This window comes from Cyanistes caeruleus, chromosome 31 (assembly GCF_971803275.1).
Source record: "Cyanistes caeruleus chromosome 31, bCyaCae1.hap1.1, whole genome shotgun sequence".
NCBI classification, from domain to species: domain Eukaryota; kingdom Metazoa; phylum Chordata; class Aves; order Passeriformes; family Paridae; genus Cyanistes; species Cyanistes caeruleus.
This window is the reverse complement of record NC_141731.1, coordinates 3893733-3914940: the sequence shown is the minus strand read 5'-3', so window position 1 is coordinate 3914940 and position 21208 is coordinate 3893733. Positions and strand designations below refer to the sequence as shown.

The 21208-nt window shown below is 41.5% G+C and overlaps 1 protein-coding gene across 1 annotated transcript; it reads left to right on the top strand.

The window, feature by feature from the left end:
- The first annotated feature begins 16249 nt into the window (after positions 1–16249).
- Positions 16250–19673, top strand: LOC147648757 (uncharacterized). Its single transcript, XM_086866494.1, is given in 5 exon segments — positions 16250–16334; positions 16419–17113; positions 17116–18068; positions 19170–19460; positions 19586–19673. Coding segments are annotated over 5 exon segments (2112 nt in total).
- Positions 19674–21208: the final 1535 nt, after the last annotated feature.

Genomic DNA, 21208 nt, shown 5'->3' with positions numbered 1-21208 from the left:
AAGGGCCATCCCAGCCTGTTTCTTCCATGCAGGAATAGTGTCACAGTGACTGTGAGCTGATGAAGACGGAGATGGGATTTAATCCAAAGCAGATTGTGCAGTGGGTGCTCACCTGTGATATGTATCCCTCACAGTACCTATTTATTTGGAACACTAGGAAGAATATGAGGCTGGGCAAGATATTAACCCTTTCAGTACAGACATGAGACCTACAAACCTTGTTCATCTCTCCAGGGACAGAAAAGGACAGAGTAATAACACACAAAAAAAACAACATAAAAACATCAAAGTCAGTAAAAAAAAGAAGTCAAACATTAGATAGAAAAGTAATGAAAAAATGGTAATTGAAACAAAAATATTCTTATAGTAAAGCCATAGAAATAAACAATGATATACAAAATAACTCCTTTAATTAATGAAAAAAGTATAAAAATATATTAAAACTGTAAATCTAAACAAAAGCATCCATTAAAGAAACCAAACACATGTTAAAGTAACTGTTATCCCATAAAAGTTTGAACAGAAAAACAAATAAAAACAATAAAATGCCCTTTGCCCCCAGGGAGAGAAGAAAACTTCTGTTTCCAATGATGATCACAAAAACAAATGAAGAGAACCTTTGCCTTCAAACAACTCATCCTTAAAATAAAACCCCATGAATTCATAATCCATTGACACACCTCTAGGAGGGCTGTAAAAATCAGGAAAATGTCACGACAGAAAAATTTCTTCCCAGGCGGCTGCTATTTGTAAAAATGAAAAAGCACAAAAAAATCCATTCCTTGTAAAAAAGCCTCCATGACATAACAGGAAAAAACTTCTCCCCCTACAAAAACTAATACAAAACTACTGTGTAATTAATACTGTGTTAACATCCCAAGTTCTATCTCTACAGTGTCAGGAAAAAAAAAAAGGAGAGGAAAGGCGTTCTGAAAGTTTTATTAGAGTTTCTCATTCTTGTAGTCCTGTTAATAAAGTTCCTTTATTCCTTCTAAGTTTTAAGCCTATTTTGCCCTTCTCCTAATCCATGTCTCACAGTGAGAAATGAGTAAGTGCCCTGGAGATTTCAGCCAGCGCTAAACCCACCACATTATTTAGTGCATTAGCCAAAAAACTCAAATTAGCGAATCTCAGCCACTGCACCAGGCTGAAGCTGAGGATCCCCAGACAAGCTCAGAGGGAGGAGAACACAGCATTTGTGGGATCCTTTCCAGTCTGACTTGCTTTAGCTGGAGCCTGGGGGAGGAGAGAGCAGGAGAAGGGTTGGCTGAGTCCTCTCCCCTCTGCCTTGCCCTTCTCTGCTGGATCCTCAGTTCATCCCACACCCACCCCAAGACTCCATCCCCATCCTACTGGTGCTGATGGGATTAAAGGAGATAAAGAGGAGATAAAAAAGATAGAGAGGAGAGAAAAGGAGAAGTTTAAATGCAGTTTAAATATGAAAGAAATGCATATGTTAGTGACTGCTGAGAGTTCCAAGGGAGCTGAAGGGTTTGGGAAGGGCCAGGAGCCCGTGAAGGGCTCAGGAGCTGCTGCTGCCGGGAGGGAGGAAATGCACCAATGGCTCCCAGCAGAGTCTGTGCTTTGAGGCTCTTTCCCAAACAGCTGCAGGGGGGAAAGCAGCTGAGTTTGGAGGAAGAGTTTTCTGCTGCGGTTTCCTGTTTGGAGCTGTCACAAGCTTGAGCTGCTCAAGGGAAACGCGGCTCTGCTTCCAGCAGGGCCCAACTGCCCGGGAGCACAACTTGGTTCCCTGGCCCTGAGCCAACGGGCAGCAGCAGCTTCTGTTCCCTCCTGGCTCTTGTGTCATTTCCAGCAGCACAAGGCACACCAAGAAAAGCTCCTCCAGAACATGCCATGAGAAACACAACCTGATTTCATGGCATGAAGGAGCTCTGACAGTCCCACGGGCTCAGGTTTGTTTGTCAGTGAACAGAGCAGGGAAAAGCACAGCCACATTCCCTGCACAGGGAATTCACAGGAGGAAAGTGCAGTGCTGGAGGATGTGCTTGGATACAACGTTCCCACGGCGGTTTAACTGGAGAAATTATTGTGATTCTTTGAACGTTTAAAAAGGCCCCTTTTCAAAAAAAAAGGTGTTTAAGGTGAATATTAACAGAAGTTACCTTGCAATAATTAGCCTTAAAACCTAAGGTTAAAATATGGTATAATTTACAGCTACTAAGAAAACCTGCCAATTGATGTTATCTACAAAAGATATTTATGGTTTAAAAAAATTAATTAGTTAAGAGAACTTTACTGTACAAGACAAAGTTAAGTTAAAGTATATATTACCCATTTGCTTTTTTTTCCCACAATTTTAATAAGGTAATTTCAATGTGAGTCCTTTTGTTATATAAAACACATATAACTGCATATATACCAATTTGGATTTTAGATTTTAGTTTAAGAATTAGACTTAATGTTTCTGAAAAGTGCTACAAAAGCTGAATGGCAATTTGCCAAATTCTGTGTTGTTGTGGTTTTTCTCTAGAAAAACTGCACTTTAAAATCCTAACCAATTTGAACATATACTAGGCAAATTCCTGTTATGCATGAGTATTTTTAGTACCATTTGCAGTTATTCTCAAAGCTAGATGACATAGAATTGTGATGTACTTGTTACATTTTTATAATCTTTATAGTGAATCCATGTTACTGTGATATTGTGTTTAAAAGGTATATATCAAACTTTTAGTTGCCTCTTTGTAGTAACACAATAAGTTATGTTTTTATTTAATATAGATTAAGTGTTAATAGAATTAAGAAAAGTCAAGTTTTATTATGTTTAGGCTTGAATGTTTTTAAGTTAAGTTTTATAACTTAGATATTCTTTTAAGGTTAAGTTTGTTACTTCCTTTTGTCATAAATCATTATTGTTAGGTTTAAATATTGTTTAATTTAAATTGTTTATGTTTTATTGGAGACACTTGTCTAAACTGCAAAGTATAGTTATTTTCCTAGAGAGATGAAGATAGCCACATCTGAAACAGCTGTGATAGAACACTGATGAACACCTGCTTGTGGATAGAAGGGAATGCAGTCTGTGACACCCTTGACTTCATCAGGAGTTCTTTTGGTTGTTGCAATCTCTGCAGTTTTTGTTTTTTATAGCTTTCTTATTTTTCAGTGTTTCCAGAATTTTAAGAAGATGTACCATTGCTGAGGATCAGCTGCCATGGGAGAGGCTTCAGATTAAACCAACTGCTGCATGGTTTGATTGGTCTGGTACCTGAGGCTTCTGATCATTTGCTTTGTACAAATGCATTTTAACAGTTTGCTGTGCTGTAAGCATCTCCTAGCTGCTGCTATTGAGAACCTTGTTTTAGAAATGAGTTAAGAGGCATCTTTCCAGTTTAAAGCCAGGCCCTGGCCAAGCCTTAACTTTACCTGGACAGAATGTTTGCCAACAGATCCAGATGTTTTCTGTCCCAAATCAGTATTTGAGTCACTTTTTGACTCAGCAATTTGACCCTATTAATATGGCAGCTGGATCAATTTTGAAGTGGGCTTGGAGAGTCATTTCCGGAGGTGGTTATCCAATCCTTCACTGATGATTTTTTGTTTCTGTTTGTTTACTAACTATGGGATGCTGGTGCAGTGTTTTAGTAATTAATAGTAGTTTTATACTACATATCTTATTAATAATGTTTATGATTTAATTGATTTTTTAACTGCTATAGGTTCTTAATCCTTGTATATATGGGTTTGTGTTGATGTTGATGTTTATAACAGAAATACATCTCATTTTTATTTTTTTTTAAGAAAACGGGGAAAATTGATATCCTAAAAGCATTTTGATTAGTGTAATTCATTAACTTCAAGGGGAGAAGTGTCTGTGTTTTGTTGGCAGGTTCAAGAAGGTCACCTGTCCATCTGACCAGACTGTCTGCCTCTGAACACACGAGATCCAGTGAACAGAGAAGTCACCACACAGCCTTGGTACTCCAGACATGGATCAGAAGTGGAGCTGTCAGGACACAGTTGTGTCTGAACACTACACAGACAGTTTACCAACAGAAATTTTATGTTGTTATTATGATGTTGTGTCTCTACCATTTTTTTCAATTATCTTTTGTTTTAAGATTTAGAAGGATGTGAAGAACAACCTGAACATCAAAGCCCTCAGTCACCGATCAGCTGCCAGCTGACATCACAGGAGCAGTGAACGTTCCAAGACTGAATCGTGTTAAATCATAGTCTGTTTGTGAAGGAAATTCTGTAGAAGATCTAAGAAAAGTGTAGAGACTCCATCTAACCGTATATAAAGCAAATTGTAGTTGTGTGTTTACCCTTTCAGCAAATTGCTTCCACACTTACACTACATATATACCAGAGCACGTGTGTTAAAAGTAGTTAGATAATAGTTTAAGATAAAAGAGTTTAGCCTATACAGTAATTGTTTTATTAGTATAAAGTATAAGCGTTTCCCCCTTCAAGAGGTAGTGTAAGCATCTTTGAAAGTTCATTTAACGTTAAAGTTTAGCTGTGAGTTTGCAAGTATGGTGTCATTTACATGGAACAAACTGCTTATGGTAATTGTGTTGTGTATAGTCCTGACCAACTGTCTGCTAACTAACATCCAAAAGTGACAGAACATATGGGTCACTCTGGCACACTGAACTGGCCAAAGGTCAATGTGTCTGAGCCTAGCCACACCTGGAGATCCTTTTCACACCTGTCTCATAGGAGTCCCTGAATGGGATCCTCCAGCATTTAAAGGTTTAATTAGTAATGAGACTTGACTGAATCAATTTGCAATGTTGCAAGAGTGCAATTGCACTGTTGGCTTCACATTAAGACAACTTGAAGCCTCTTGGCAAGCAAAAATTATCAAAGTTCTTAATGTTGCCATAGGGCCCCCCAGAAAAATTAGATTTCTTAGATTCAACCAATACCTCAGGTAGATGGATAATGTTTGAACCCCCAACAGAAGCCATTCTAACAAAGTAATGCAGCACTGGGCTGCAGACAACCCTATAGCTGATCTCGTTACTACACAGAGTAAAGCCTTTATTAGTGGTGCAATCTCACAGGACAATTACCAAAGCAATTACCTAGTTCCATCTTCCTAATCTGTGGAGATAGAGCATGGAATGGGATTCCTGCTAATCCACATAGAAAACCCTGTTATCTTGGGAAACTTACTTTGTTACCATCCAAGCTTACATCAATTGCTGAATGTAGTTGATAAAACAAAAAACATCAGTCAGTCAAAGTGAAGCCTGAATGAATTAAAGCTTAGCAACTCTAAAAAGGCTCGCTTGTTAGACTAAGAAAGAATTGAATTTAACATCCACAATGTTAAGTGAACTTTCAGCCGATGTGAGTAGTGTACGTCATGCAGTATTAATAAATCGAGCCACAATTGACTTTTTGCTCTTAGCACAAGGACATGGTTGTGAGGAGTTTGAAGGCATGTGCTGTCTGAATCTTACTGATCATTCAGCTTCCATCCATGGGCAACTGCAACAGCTACAGGATGGGTTACATGCCCTGAAAGAAGATAGTGACCCCATTGGAAGTTGGTTCTCCAGCTGGGGCATCACTGGATGGTTGAGGTCTCTTGTGCTAGAAGGGGGATGGACTTTACTTATAATGTTATGGGGATAACAGTCTAAGTTTTGTGTTATCTTGTCTTCATAAGAGTATAGAATGAGTCACATCCAAAGCCTGTTTTGTGCAAAAAGAGAAAGTGGGAATTGTTGCTATATTTTATATATTAGTAAAGGCCTGTCTGCACAAACCAGTCTTTGAAATAACTCGTGATATTAAAGGCTAAAGTCCTTGAAACCTTCCTGCAGAAGAGAGAGTAAAGCAAAACAATATCCTTGTGTACAGGAGAAAAAATGTAAACCTGTGTGTGTTAGCCAATAGTAACTTGCTCTGCCTGCAGGCCCTGTAGAACCCTATAAAAGGTGTGCTAAAGATAGAAATAAACGGTGTTCACGTTTACTTCTGTGAAGAGCGGTGGGTTGCTGGCGGTCCTCCAATAAAGTTCTACAAATGAAACATAACAAATGACATTGGGGAGCAGAGGCATTGGTGAAATTGATGAAACAAAAATTAATCTCGGTACGGATGCTAACAATGGCAAAATCAGTAATGTCAAAATGTGAAATCTGCTTAAAAAACAACTCAGTGGCTAGACACAGGCATAGCTAGGGAAGATTAGGATAGGAACAGAATCAGGATGACACTTGGCAAGAAGCCTCTAGTAGAGTGAAATTTGGGTGGACCCTAGAGTCTTTGCTCGGTCCTATAGCAAACTATCAGAAGAGAGAAATGTTGTACAAACTTACAGGTCCGGTAGATAAATTAGCTAGAGTGACCTGAGAAAGATTTAAAGAACTAAACGTACAATTACAATTTACTACTCCTGAAAGAGCATGGAGTGTGTGAGTTTTTTAAAGGGATGGATTGATCATTGCTGCATCCACACCGCAAATGTAACTGCACGTGTAGAATATGACATCAATCAATTGCAACAAATAGAGCACGGAGCACAGGAAGAGCAAAAGGATTTGTCTACAAGTTGGTTAGGCAAAATCTTCAAAGGGTTAGGGTGGAATGTGAGTTCATGGATTAAATCTATCATTGAGAGTGTGATCATCTTGCTAACTGTATTCTTAGCAAATTGGTTAGTTGACAGCATCTTCAAGGGAGAAATCATTCCGTGATTGTCTGTGTTCTTGAACGATAACAATTTCATCAGATTTTACTGGAATTTTGTGGGATTTTCTGTAAAATTTTGTCGGATATTGAGGAGATTTAGGGAATTTTGTGGAAATTTTTCTGGAATCTTGTGTATTTTTTTGGAATTTTGTGCAACTTTGTGGTGATTTTGTGGGATGTTTCAGGATTTTGGTGACATTTTTAAGAATTTTGTGGAATTTTTGTGGAATTTGTTCAGGTTTTGAGAAGTTTTAAAGAATTTTTTGGGTGTTTTCTGCCATTTTATGGAATTTTTCTGGAATGTTGTGGGATATTGATAAGAATTGAAAAATGTTGAAGGATATTTCTGGAATTGTGTGGAAATTGGAGGAGATTTTATGGGATGTTTCTGGAATTTGGTAACATTTTTAAGAATTTTGTGGAATTTTTGTGGAATTTTGTGGGGTATTGAGGAGAGTTGAAGAATTTTGTGGGATTTTTCTTAGATTGTGTGGAAATTTGTGGAGATTTTGTTGGATTGTTTCTGGAATTTGTTCGGGTATAGAGACAATTTATAGGGAATTTTGTGGAAGTTTATTGCCATTTTGTTGGATTGTTCCTTAAATTTTGTGGGATATTTCTGGAATTACATGGGGGTTTTGTGGAATTTCAAGGGATGTTGATAAGACTTGAAGAATTTTGAAGGATATTTCTGGAATTTTGTGGGAATTGGAGGAGATTTTTTGGGATGTTTCTTAAATTTGGTGACATTTTTAAGAATTTTGTGGAATTTTTTTTGAATTTTGTGGAATTCTGAGGAGACTTGAAGAATTTTTTTGGATTTTTCTTAGATTGTGTGGAAATTTGTGGCGATTTTTTGGGATTGTTCCTTGAATTTGTTCGTGTATAGAGACGATTTAGGGAATTTTATGGAAGTTTATTGCCATTTTGTTGGATTGTTCCTTAAATTTTGTGGGATATTTCTGGAATTACATGGGGGTTTTGTGGAATTTTGAGGGATATTGATGAGACTTGAAGAATTTTGAAGGATATTTGTGGAATTTTGTGGGAATTGGAGGTGATTTTTTGGGATGTTTCTGGAATTTGGTAACATTTTTAAGAATTTTGTAGAATTTTGGTGGAATTTTTTTAGAATTTTGAGGGATTCTGAGGAGACCTGAAGAATTTTGTGGGATTTTTCTTAGATTGTGTGGAATTTTGTAGAGATTTTGTGGGATGTTTCAGGAATTTGGTAGAGTTTTGAGAAGTTTTAGGGAATTTGGTGGGAGTTTTCTGCCATTTTGTGGGATTGTTCCTTAAATTTTGTGGGCTGTTTCTGGAATTACGTGGGGGTTTTGTGGAATTTTGAGAGATATTGAGGAGACAAGAAGAATTTTGAGTCAATTATCTTAGATTCTGTGGAACTTGGTAAAGATTTTGTGGGATATTTCAAATATTTGATATGGTTTTGAGAAGATTTAAGGATTTATTTGTGACTTTTCTGCAATTTTGTGGGATTTGGCTGCAATTTTGTGGGATTTTTTCTGAATGTTGTGGGATTTTTCTGGAATTATGTGGGATGTTGAGGAGACTTGAAGAATTTTGAAGGATATTTCTGGAATTGTGTGGAAATTGGAGGAGGTTTTGTGGGATGTTTCTGGAATTTGGTGACAAGTTTAAGAATTCTGTGGAATTTTTGTGGAATTTTGTGGGGTATTGAGGAGAGTTGAAGAATTTTGTGGGATTTTTCTTAGATTGTGTGGAAATTTGTGGAGATTTCGTGAGATGTTTCTGGAATTTGGTAAGGTTTTGAGAAGTTTTAGGGAATTTTGTGGGAGTTTTCTGCCATTTTATGGGATTTTTGCATCTATTTTGTGGGATGTTTCTGGAATTACGTGTGGGTTTTGTGGAATTATGAGGGATATTGAGGAGACTTGAAGAATTTTGAAGGATATTTCTGGAATTTTGAGGAAATTGGAGGTGATTTTTTGGGATGTTTCTGGAATTTGGTGACATTTTTAAGAATTTTGTGGAATTTTTTTGGAATTTTGCGGGATTCTGAGGAGACTTGAAGAATTTTGTGGAATTTTCTTAGATTGTGTGAAAATTTGTGGAGATTTTGTGGGATGTTTCTGGAATTTGGTAGGGTTTTGAGAAGGTGTAGGGAATTTGGTGGGAGTTTTCTGCCATTTTATGGGGTTTTCTTTTAATTTTGTGGGATATTGAGGAGATTTTGTGGGATGTTTCTTTAATTTGGTGATATTTTAAAGAATTTTGTGGAATTTTTCTGTAATTTTGTGGGATTCTGAGGAGACTTGAAGAATTTTGTGGGATCTTCTCAGATTGTGTGGAAATTTGTGGAGATTTTGTGGGATGTTTCTGGAATCTGGTAGGGTTTTGGGAAGATGTAGGGAATTTTGTGGGAGTTTTCTGCCATTTTATGGAATTTTTCTGGAATGTTGTGGGATATTGATAAGAATTGAAAAATGTTGAAGGATATTTCTGGAATTGTGTGGAAATTGGAGGTGATTTTTTGGGATGTTTCTGGAATTCCGTGACATTTTTAAGAGTTTGGTGGAATTTTTGTGGAAATTTTGTGGAATTTTGAGGATACTTGAAGAATTTTGTGGGATCTTCTCAGATTGTGTGGAAATTTGTGGAGATTTTGTGGGATGTTTCAGGAATTTGGTAGGGTTTTGAGAAGTTTTAGGGAATTTGGTGGGAGTTTTCTGCCATTTTGTGGGATTGTTCCTTAAATTTTGTGGGCTGTTTCTGGAATTACGTGGGGGTTTTGTGGAATTTTGAGGGATATTGAGGAGACAGGAAGAATTTTGAGTCAATTATCTTAGATTCTGTGGAACTTGGTAAAGATTTTGTGGGATATTTCAAATATTTGGTATGGTTTTGAGAAGATTTAAGGATTTTTTTTGTGACTTTTCTGCAATTTTGTGGGATTTGGCTGCAATTTTGTGGGATTTTTTCTGAATGTTGTGGGATTTTTCTGGAATTTTGAGGGATGTTGAGGAGACTTGAAGAATTTTGAAGGATATTTCTGGAATTGTGTGGAAATTGGAGGAGATTTTGTGGGATGTTTCTGGAATTTGGTGACAAGTTTAAGAATTTTGTGGAATTTTTGTGGAATTTTGTGGGGTATTGGGGAGAGTTGAAGAATTTTGTGGGATTTTTCTTAGATTGTGTGGAAATTTGTGGAGATTTCGTGAGATGTTTCTGGAATTTGGTAAGGTTTTGAGAAGTTTTAGGGAATTTGGTGGGAGTTTTCTGCCATTTTATGGGATTTTTGCATCTATTTTGTGGGATGTTTCTGGAATTACGTGTGGGTTTGGTGGAATTCTGAGGGATATTGAGGAGACTTGAAGAATTTTGAAGGATATTCCTGGAATTTTGAGGAAATTGGAGGAAATTTTTTGGGATGTTTCTGGAATTTGGTAACATTTTTAAGAATTTTGTAGAATTGTGGTGGAATTTTTTTAGAATTTTGAGGGATTCTGAGGAGACCTGAAGAATTTTGTGGGATTTTTCTTAGATTGTGTGGAAATTTGTGGAGATTTTGTGGGACGTTTCAGGAATTTGGTAGAGTTTTGAGAAGTTTTAGGGAATTTGGTGGGAGTTTTCTGCCATTTTGTGGGATTGTTCCTTAAATTTTGTGGGCTGTTTCTGGAATTACGTGGGGGTTTTGTGGAATTTTGAATGATATTGAGTAGACAAGAAGAATTTTGAATCAATTATCTTAGATTCTGTGGAACTTGGTAAAGATTTTGTGGGATATTTCAAATATTTGATATGGTTTTGAGAAGATTTAAGGATTTTTTTGTGACTTTTCTACAATTTTGTGGGATTTTTTCTGAATGTTGTGGGATTTTTCTGGAATTTTGAGGGATGTTGATGAGACTTGAAGAATTTTGAAGGATATTTCTGGAATTGTGTGGAAATTGGAGGAGATTTTGTGGTATGTTTCTGGAATTTGGTGACATTTTTAAGAATTCTGTGGAATTTTTGTGGAATATTATGGAATTATGAGGAGACTTGAAGAATTTTTTTGGATTTTTCTTAGATTGTGTGGAAATTTGTGGAGATTTTGTGGGATTGTTCCTTGAATTTGTTCGTGTATAGAGACGATTTAGGGAATTCTGTGGAAGTTTATTGCCATTTTGTTGGATTGTTCCTTAAATTTTGTGGGATATTTCTGGAATTACATGGGGGTTTTGTGGAATTTTGAGGGATATTGAGGAGACTTGAAGAATTTTGAAGGATATTTCTGGAATTTTGTGGGAATTGGAGGTGATTTTTTTGTGATGTTTCTGGAATTTGGTGACATTTTTATGAATTTGGTGGAATTTTTTTGGAATTTTGTGGGATTCTGAGGAGTCTTGAAGAATTTTGTGGAATTTTCTTAGATTGTGTGGAAATTTGTGGAGATTTTGTGGGACGTTTCAGGAATTTGGTAGAGTTTTGAGAAGTTTTAGGGAATTTGGTGGGAGTTTTCTGCCATTTTGTGGGATTGTTCCTTAAATTTTGTGGGCTGTTTCTGGAATTACGTGGGGGTTTTGTGGAATTTTGAAGGGATATTGAGGAGACAAGAAGAATTTTGAGTCAATTATCTTAGATTCTGTGGAACTTGGTAAAGATTTTGTGGGATATTTCAAATATTTGATATGGTTTTGAGGAGATTTAAGGATTTTTTTGTGACTTTTCTACAATTTTGTGGGATTTGGCTGCAATTTTGTGGGATTTTTTCTGAATGTTGTGGGATTTTTCTGGAATTTTGAGGGATGTTGATGAGACTTGAAGAATTTTGAAGGATATTTCTGGAATTGTGTGGAAATTGGAGGAGGTTTTGTGGGATGTTTCTGGAATTTGGTGACAAGTTTAAGAATTCTGTGGAATTTTTGTGGAATTTTGTGGAATTATGAGGAGACTTGAAGAATTTTTTTGGATTTTTCTTAGATTGTGTGGAAATTTATGGAGATTTTGTGGGATGTTTCTTGAATTTGTTCGTGTATAGAGACGATTTAGGGAATTTTGTGGAAGTTTATTGCCATTTTGTTGGATTGTTCCTTAAATTTTGTGGGATATTTCTGGAATTACATGGGGGTTTTGTGGAATTTTGAGGGATATTGATGAGACTTGAAGAATTATGAAGGATATTTGTGGAATTTTGTGGGAATTGGAGGTGATTTTTTGGGATGTTTCTGGAATTTGGTGACATTTTGAAGAATTTTGTGGAATTTTTCTGGAATTTTGTGGGATTCTGAGGAGACTTGAAGAATTTTGTGGAATTTTTCTTAGATTGTGTGGAAATTTGTGGAGATTTTGTGGGATGTTTCTGGAATCTGGTAGGCTTTTGAGAAGGTGTAGGGAATTTGGTGGGAGTTTTCTGCCATTTTATGGAATTTTTCTGGAACGTTGTGGGATATTGATAAGAATTGAAAAATGTTGAAGGATATTTCTGGAATTGTGTGGAAATTGGTGGTGATTTTTTGGGATGTTTCTGGAATTTGGTGACATTTTTAAGAATTTTGTGGAATTTTTCTGGAATTTTGTGGGATTCTGAGGAGACTTGAAGAATTTTGTGGAATTTTTCTTAGATTGTGTGGAAATTTGTGGAGATTTTGTGGGATGTTTCTGGAATCTGGTAGGCTTTTGAGAAGGTGTAGGGAATTTGGTGGGAGTTTTCTGCCATTTTATGGAATTTTTCTGGAACGTTGTGGGATATTGATAAGAATTGAAAAATGTTGAAGGATATTTCTGGAATTGTGTGGAAATTGGTGGTGATTTTTTGGGATGTTTCTGGAATTTGGTGACATTTTTAAGAATTTTGTGGAATTTTTGTGGAAATTTTTGGAATTTTGAGGAGAGTTGAAGAATTTTGTGGGATTTTTCTTAGATTGTGTGGAAATTTGTGGAGATTTCGTGAGATGTTTCAGGAATTTGGTAGGGTTTTGAGAAGTTTTAGGGAATTTGGTGGGAGTTTTCTGCCATTTTGTGGGATTGTTCCTTAATTTTGTGGGATGTTTCTGGAATTACGTGGGGGTTTTGTGGAATTTTGAGGAATATTGAGGAGACAGGAAGAATTTTGAGTCAATTATCTTAGATTCTGTGGAACTTGGTTAAGATTTTGTGGGATATTTCAAATATTTGATATGGTTTTGAGAAGATTTAAGGATTTTTTTGTGACTTTTCTGCAATTTTGTGGGATTTGGGTGCAATTTTGTGGGATTTTTTCTGAATGTTGTGGGATTTTTCTGGAATGTTGTGCGATATTGATGAGACTTGAAGAATTTTGAAGGATATTTCTGGAATTGTGTGGAAATTGGAGGAGATTTTGTGGGATGTTTCTGGAATTTGGTAGAGTTTTGAGAAGTTTTAGGGAATTTTGTGGGAGTTTTCTGCCATTTTGTGGCATTTTTCTGCAATTTTGTGGGATTTTTTCGGAATGTTGTGGGATATTGATGAGATGTTAAGAATTTGGAAGGATATTTCTGAAATTGTGTGGATATTGGAGGAGATTTGTTGCCGCCTGTTAGTTTACTTTCATTAAGTATGTTTGTTCACCTTCGTTGAGTTTAGAGTTGGTTTGCCCCAGTTACTCCCCACTATCCCGATATAGTTGTTCCCAGTTGCCTGTCATTGTAAACCTCTCCCCTCTTTCCAGATTGTTCCCCATCCATCACTTTGGTCCTACCCACAAGCCCTATCAATCTATGTACACCACACCTTTTGTTCTGGTTCCTTCCCTGCTCATCATCCCTTACTCGATGCCCTATTGGTTGTATGGCTATCCTCCCTCCCCCAAGTCCCTACCATTGGATTTGTGTATTGTAACCCCTTCCCACAACACCTCCCCTGCTGCCATATTATTGGTTGTTGTATGAGCCGCCCACGGGCTTTAAAACCTGGCGCACAGAGGTGCCCAGGGTCTCGGCTCGGACTTTCTCCTCGAGATCCCAGCCCTGTCCCTCATCGCCTTCTCCCTGCACCTGCTGGAATAAACTTGTTCCTGGGAAATTGGAGGACTCCGAGCACTCTCTCTCCCTTTACTGCACCTCGTGTCGCCCTGCACACTATAGAGCCCGAGCCCAAAGGAGCTCTAGAGGTTCCAGGTCGAGCCACACAGTGCTCACCTGGTTCCCCACTCCTGCCGCTGACGCTTGGCACAAGCTAGCCGGAGCGTGAAGGGCCGAGCGGGCAGCGACAGCTGGCGCCCAACGTGGGGCCTCTCGCGAGGCGTAGAGACCCCCGGAGAGGTTGGTTGACCTATTTCACAAAGACCGTGAGCAGCAGCTGCTCTGGTAGTAGCAGACTCGTTTTTGCCGAGTTGCGCTCCCAGAGGTCGAGGCGGCAGCCGTCAGACGTGCAGACGGTCGCCTCGGGAGGTGTGGACGTCGCCTGCAACAACTGTCCGGACTTGGGTGAGTGGTCCCTGTGTGTGGGAAAAGGGGGCGCCCAGTGTGTGAAAACTCCCTCGGGGGGAGTGTGTGTGTAGCCCGGTCTGGACCCGTATTTTTATTTTAGTTGATTTGTTGTTTGGTTGCAGGGGGCGGTGGGATTGCTGTGCCAGGGTTGACAAGATGGGAGCACGTCTTTCGGCACAGCAAAAGAGAGTTTTTTACCAAGTTGTGGGTACCCTTGAGGGGGGGAATAAGAAGTTTTCTCGTGGGAGGGTAAAGAAGTTTGTGAGATGGCTGTTCCTGCATTTCCCAAATGTAACCAATTTCCCAAACAAATTTTACATTTCCCAAATGTAACAAAGCAAATTCTGTAGAATTCTGGAATGCGGTTGGGTCCAAATTAACGGAAATAGTTAATGGAGGTGATAATTCAGTGGAAAAATTTGTAACATTATTTATTTTAATTTGGTCTGCTGTAATAGAGGAAAAGAAAATGCAGAAGCAGCCGCCACAAAATTCCCCAGTTTCCCCAGTTTCCCTATCCCCATGTTCCTCTCCCCCTGATCCCGAGTTGAGGGAGACCTGCAGAGCGACCTGCAGGGCAAGTTGTCCTGTTCAGGGATCCCCCAAGGGTAACAGGATCCCTGGCTCCCCACGTCTCTCCCAGAACCCTTGCCCTGGCAGCCCTGGCCAAGCTGCCAGGGTGTCTTCCCATTCCTCAGTTTCCCCAGTTATCAGCCCTCAGTTAAACGTTTCCCAGGTTACAAGTCCCCACTTTTTACCCTCAGACCCCCATGCCTCAGTTTCCCCCAGTCTCCAAGGCTCCTCCATGTTCCCTGATTCCTCTTCTAACCCCCGTGCCTCAGTTTCCCCCAGTTTCCAATGCTCCCCTATATTCCCTGACCCCTCTCCTAACCCTCAAAATGGCCTCCAAAGGGCACAAGATGGCGGGGACCGCATGGTCGGACCCCCCCCCTTGTGCTCCTTCTTCCAAGAACCCCTTTCTTCCCTCAATGACCAACCCCTTCCTCCCTAGCCCCTCCCTTCCATCCTACCCTGACTCCTCCCATTTCCCCTTGGGTGGTTCCTCCTCCTTGGGGGCGTGTCTCCAAAGTGTGACCTCCCACAACCCCACCCCTTCCGGCCGCTGCTCCTCCCTTCAGCCTTCCTCCTCAGTCGGTCCTCCAGCCCCGCCTCTTCCGGTTCCCACGCCCCTCCTTCCGGTTCCCACGCCCCTCCTCCCGGTTCCCACGCCCCTCCTCCTGGTTCCCACGTCCCTCCTCCCAGCTCCCACACTGTCCCATCCGGTTCCCACGCTTCGGGGACAGGAAGTGACAGGCCTGAAGACCAGAACCCGGAACAGGTAGTGATTCCCTTTGCCGCACCGGTCAGTTTTAGAGGAAGGGGAGGGAGGTACCGAGAATGAGAACCCTTCTCCTTCCAGACAAAGAGGGAGCTGTGCAAAGCCCAGAAAGAGTTCGGCAGGAGAAGTGAATACTTTAAGGGTTTATTAAAAGCCACCTTCTCTGCGAACGAGATGGTCCCCCACGACTTAAAAGAGTTGTTTGCCTGCCTCCTTTCCCCAGCTGATTATAGGCTGTGGAAACAGAGGTGGAAGAAGTCGTTAGAGGCCATCCTTCCTGAGCTGTTGCGCAGCGAGGAGTCCGCGGTTGACGCGGATGAAAACCCCCTCTCGATAGATCACTTGTGCGGTGAAGGGAATTGGGGGAAGCCGGAGGAACAGGCAAGGGTTTTACCACAGCCTGTCTTAGCTAAGATCACGGAGGCCGCAGAGAAGGTATTTAACATCCTGCCGGGGGGGAACCCCTGACCAACTTCTCAAATATTAAACAGTTCCCCGATGAGCCATTTACCGTGTTTATTAAACATTTACAGGAGCAAATAGAAAGACAAGTTGATAAACCTGAGCTACAAGAGCAGCTTGTCTTAGAAGTGGCTAAGGCAAACTGTAATGACATCTGCAAACAGGTTATATTTAGTTTGCCCATGTATCCACCGCCAACCTTGGACGTCCTCATTGATGCATGTGAGAAGAAAGTTCCGTTAGTGGGGGCGTCCAGGGTACCACCACCACCACAGGCGGCCAGGAGAACACCAACAGCGGCAGTGACCCAACACCCGTCGGGCCAGTTCATCCTTCCACCAGCAAGAACTACTCAGTGTTACCGATGTGGACAACTGGGTCACATGGCGAGGGACTGTCCCACCGCCCACCCACGCCAGGGGCTCGTGGGAAATGGATCTGGGGGGAGAGTACTGGAGGGAACAACTAATAAAAAACAAAAAAACTGAGAGCGCGGCACGAACCTGCCCCGCGCAATGCAAAAAATGGGGCAGGTATCGCGGAGGTGGGGGGAAAGAAACATCGGACGTGGCAAATTTACCGGACGCGACACCTTATCACCGTCAAAGACATCCTCTTCCGGACCCAGCACTGGACGGTGGTAGCTGTGGACCCACTGGAGGAGAACCAGCCAGGGAATGGACGTGACTGTAAGTTCATCGCCATCGGGGACACAAGACACACACCCCCAGAGATTGAGATCTCCCCGATCACCTTCCCAGGTGGTCCGGAAGATCTCATCCTCTTAGCGCACTGCATTCACCCACCATATTTTCTCCCAAAAGGGCAAATCATAGCTCAGTACATTCCTGTCCCAGAGGGAGTCCCAGTAGATGACCACGCACCAGGCGTCTACTGGGCAGAGGTGGTGGGTGAAAATAAACCCATCATCGACTGCAGCATCAAGCAGGGTGCGGAATCTGTCAACTTGAGGGGTCTGCTTGATACAGGGGCAGATGTGACAATCATCCCCCAAAGGAGATGGCCGTCACATTGGGAGTTGCAACCCGTGGCGGGGAAGGTTCAGGGTATAGGGGGTACTCAATTGGCGCAGGTATCTAAGAGCGTAGTACAAATTAAGGGACCGGATGGGCAATTGGCAAATTTACGCCCATTTGTTGCGGATTTTCAGGTTCCCTTGTGGGGGAGGGACCTTATGTCACAATGGGGGGTAAAGATTGAAATCCCGAAAACCCCTCGGGATTTTTAATAGCGGCCACTGTAGAGCGCCCCTTCCAGAAGCTCGATTGGACCACTGATGAAGCAATCTGGATTGATCAGTGGCCGCTTCGAAAAGACAAATTAAGGGCGCTCAACGAGCTCGTGGAGGAGCAGTTGTATAAGGGTAACATAGTAGAAACTACCAGCCCTTGGAATTCCCCGGTGTTTGTTATCCGAAAGCCGGGGAAAGACAAGTGGCGACTCCTCCACGACCTTCGTGCCATCAACAAAATCATTGTTGACATGGGGCCCCTTCAACCAGGGATGCCTACCCCGACTATGCTCCCCCGAAATTGGAATCTGGCCATAATCGACATCAAGGACTGTTTCTTTCAAATTCCCCTACATCCTGACGACGCCCCACGGTTTGCCTTCTCGGTGCCAACCCTCAACCGAGAAACCCCAATGAGGAGGTTCCACTGGCGGGTTTTGCCACAAGGCATGAAGAATTCACCCACCATCTGCCAGTGGTACGTCTCCTCGTTGCTGTCTCCTGTGCGCAAAGAGATGGGGGAGGTCATCATCCATCACTATATGGATGATGTCCTAGTGTGCGCCCCCCATGACGATCTATTTACCCGATCACTTGACCGAGTGGTTAAGGTTTTAACATCTGCAGGCTTTCAACTCCAGGAGGATAAAGTTCAACGGATGCCACCCTGGAAGTATCTGGGTCTGCGGATTGCTGAGAGGACTGTTGTGCCTCAAAAATTGGCAATAAACAGCAATCCGAAAACCTTAGCGGACCTTCACTCGCTGTGTGGGACCTTAAACTGGGTCAGGCCTTGGCTGGGCCTTTCCACAGAAGACCTAGCCCCCCTCTTCACACTTTTGAAGGGGGAGAAAGAGCTGAGTTCTCCCAGGACTCTGACCCCAGAGGCGAGGAAAGCCCTAGAGAAAGTGGAGGATGCGCTTGTCGAAAGGCAAGCACATCAGTACGAACTGACCCTGCCTTTTGAATTCATCATACTCGGGAGAATGCCACACCTCAGTGGGCTGATTTTTCAGTGGGACCAGGGCTCTAAGGATCCCCTCTTAATCATAGAGTGGGTTTTCTTGAGCCATCAAAGGTCCAAAAGTATCACCCGGCCACAGGAGCTGATGGCTCAGCTCATCGGGAGAGCTCGAGCTCGGCTTCGGGAGATGGCTGGATGTGATTTTGCATGCGTTCGAGTACCAGTCAGCTTGTCTCGGGACAAAGCGTCTCCAGATAGGCTGACAAAAGAAATGTTTAATCAACTACTTTGGGAGAATGAGACACTCCAGATTGCTTTAGATAGTTTTGAAGGCCAAGTTTCGGTCCATGCCCCTGCCCACAAATTTTTCAATTCTAAATTTGAACCGATTCCAAAAGAAATGCGGAGCAGAAAGCCCCTCAAAGCTTTGACTGTGTTCACAGACGCATCCGGGGCATCTCACAAGTCTGTAGTGACTTGGCGAGATCCCGAAACTCAGCAGTGGGAAGCAGATATTCAATATGTGGAAGGGTCTCCACAAGTTACTGAGTTGGATGCAGTCGTCAGAGCCTTTGAGAGGTTTCCTGAACCTTTCAATTTAATCACTGATTCGGCCTATGTTGCAGGGGTAGTTGCCAGAGCAGAGCACGCTGCTCTGAAGGAGGTCTCAAACCCGAAATTGTTTGAGTTGCTTTCTAAGCTAATATATGCTGTTTCCCACAGAAAGCAACCATTTTTTGTAATGCATGTAAGGTCACATATGGATCTCCCTGGCCCGGTAGCCGAGGGAAACCAGGTAGCTGATTCCCTCGCTGCCCCTGTTTCCATGGCTCAGCTCCCAGATCTGTTCCAACAAGCTAAGCTGAGCCACCAGATGTTCCATCAAAATGTGCCTGGTCTGGTCCGCCAATTCCACCTGCGGCGAGATCAGGCCAGAGCCATTGTGGCCACATGCCCACATTGCCAGACTATCGCAATGCCCTCTCTGGGGTCAGGGGTGAACCCTCGAGGTCTGGGGAGTTGTGAGGTGTGGCAAATGGATGTGACCCATATTTCTGAATTCGGCAGGTTAAAGTTTGTGCACGTTTCGGTAGACACTTTCTCGGGAGCAGTCTTTGCTTCTGCCCACGCGGGGGAGAAAGCCGAGCATGTCTGTAAACACCTCATGCAAGCTTTCTCTGTGTTGGGGGTCCCCAAGGAGTTAAAAACGGATAATGGCCCAGCATATGCCTCCAGGAAACTGGAGGAATTCCTGCAGAGTTGGGGAGTGACACATAAGAGAGGCATCCCACACTCCCCCACCGGCCAAGCGATCGTGGAGCGAGCCCACCAATCGCTCAAGCGCGTCCTCAAACATCAGTGGGATTCCATGAAAGGTTGTGCCCCTCAGGACAGACTATCAAAGGCACTGTTCACCATCAATTTTCTAAACTGCAGTGATAGTAATCCCAACCCTCCGGTGACCCAGCACTTGCCTCCACCAGCAACTACCAGCTACAGCACCGCCCTCCAGTGCTGGTTCGGGACCCAGAGACCCAGAGACCCAAAAAATCCTGGGTCCGTTCGATCTAGTCCCTGGGGCGAGGAAACACATGCGTATTGGGATATTTCTGGAATTTGGTAGGGTTTTGAGAAGATTTAGGTAATTTTGCTTATTTTTTCTGGAATTTTGTTCAATGTTTCTGGAATTTGGTGGGATTTTTTTGGAATGTTGTGGCAGTTTTCTTCGATTTTGTGGGATTTTGAGAAGCCTTGAAGAATTGTGTGGGATTTTCCTTAGATTGTGTGGAAATTAGTGGAGATTTTGTGGGATGTTTCTGGAATTTGGTGGGATTTCTTTGGAATGTTGAGGAATTGTCTGGAATTTTGTGGGATTCTGAGGAGAGTTGAAGAATTTTGAGGGCCTTTTTCTTAGATTGCGTGGAAATTAGTGGAGATTTTGTAGGGTGTTTCTGGAATTTGGTGGGGTTTTCAGAAGTTTAAGGGAATTTTCTGGAATTTTCTTGTAAAGTTGTGGTAATTTGCTTGAATTTTGTGGCATTTTGAGAAGCCTTGAAGAATTGTGTGGGATTTTTCTTAGATTGTGTGGAAATTTGTGGAGATTTTGTGGGATGTTTCTGGAATTTGGTGTGCTTATGAGAAGATTTTGGGAAATTCGTGCGGGTTTTTTTGCAAGTTTGTGGGGTGTTTCTGGAATTTTGTGGGATTTTGAGGAGCCTTGAAGAATTGTGTGGGATTTTTCTTTGTGCGGAAATTTGTGGAGATTTTTGTGGGATATTTCTGGAATTTGGTAGGCTTATGAGAAGATTTAGGGAATTTTGTGGATTTTTTTCTGGAATTTTGTGAGGTGTTTCTGGAATTTCGTGGGAATTTTTTGGAATGTTGTGGTAATTTTCTGGAATTTTGTGGGATTTTGAGGACACCTGAAGAATTGTGTAGGATTTTTATTAGGTTTTGTGGAAATTTGTGAAGATTATGTGGGATATTTCTGGAATTTGGCAGGGTTTTGAGAAGATTTAGGGAATTTTGTGGGTTTTTTCTGGAATTTTGTGGAATGTTTCTGGAATTTTGTGGGATTTTGAGGAGACTAGAAGAATTTTGTGGGGTTTTTCTTAGATTACGTGGAAACTTGTGGAGATTTTTGTGGGATATTTCTGGAGTTTTGTAAGCTTATGAGAAGATTTTGGGAATTTCGTGGGGTTTTTTTGGAATGTTGTGGTAATTTTCTGGAATTTTGTGGGATTTTGACGAGCCTTGATGAATTGTGTTGGATTTTTCTTTGATTTTGTGGAAATTTGTGGAGATTTTGTGGGATATTTCTGGAATTTGGTGGGCTTATGAGAAGATATTGGGGGTTTTGTGGATTTTTTTCTGGAATTTTGTGGGATGTTTCTGTAATTTGGTGGGATTTCTTTGGAATGTTGTGGAATTATCTGGAATTTTGTGGGATTCTGAGGAGACTTGAAGAATTTTGAGGGCCTTTTTCTTAGACTGCGTGGAAATTAGTGGAGATTTTGTAGGGTGTTTCTGGAATTTGGTGGGGTTTTCAGAAGTTTAAGGGAATTTTCTGGAATTTTCTTGTAAAATTGTGGTAATTTTCTTGAATT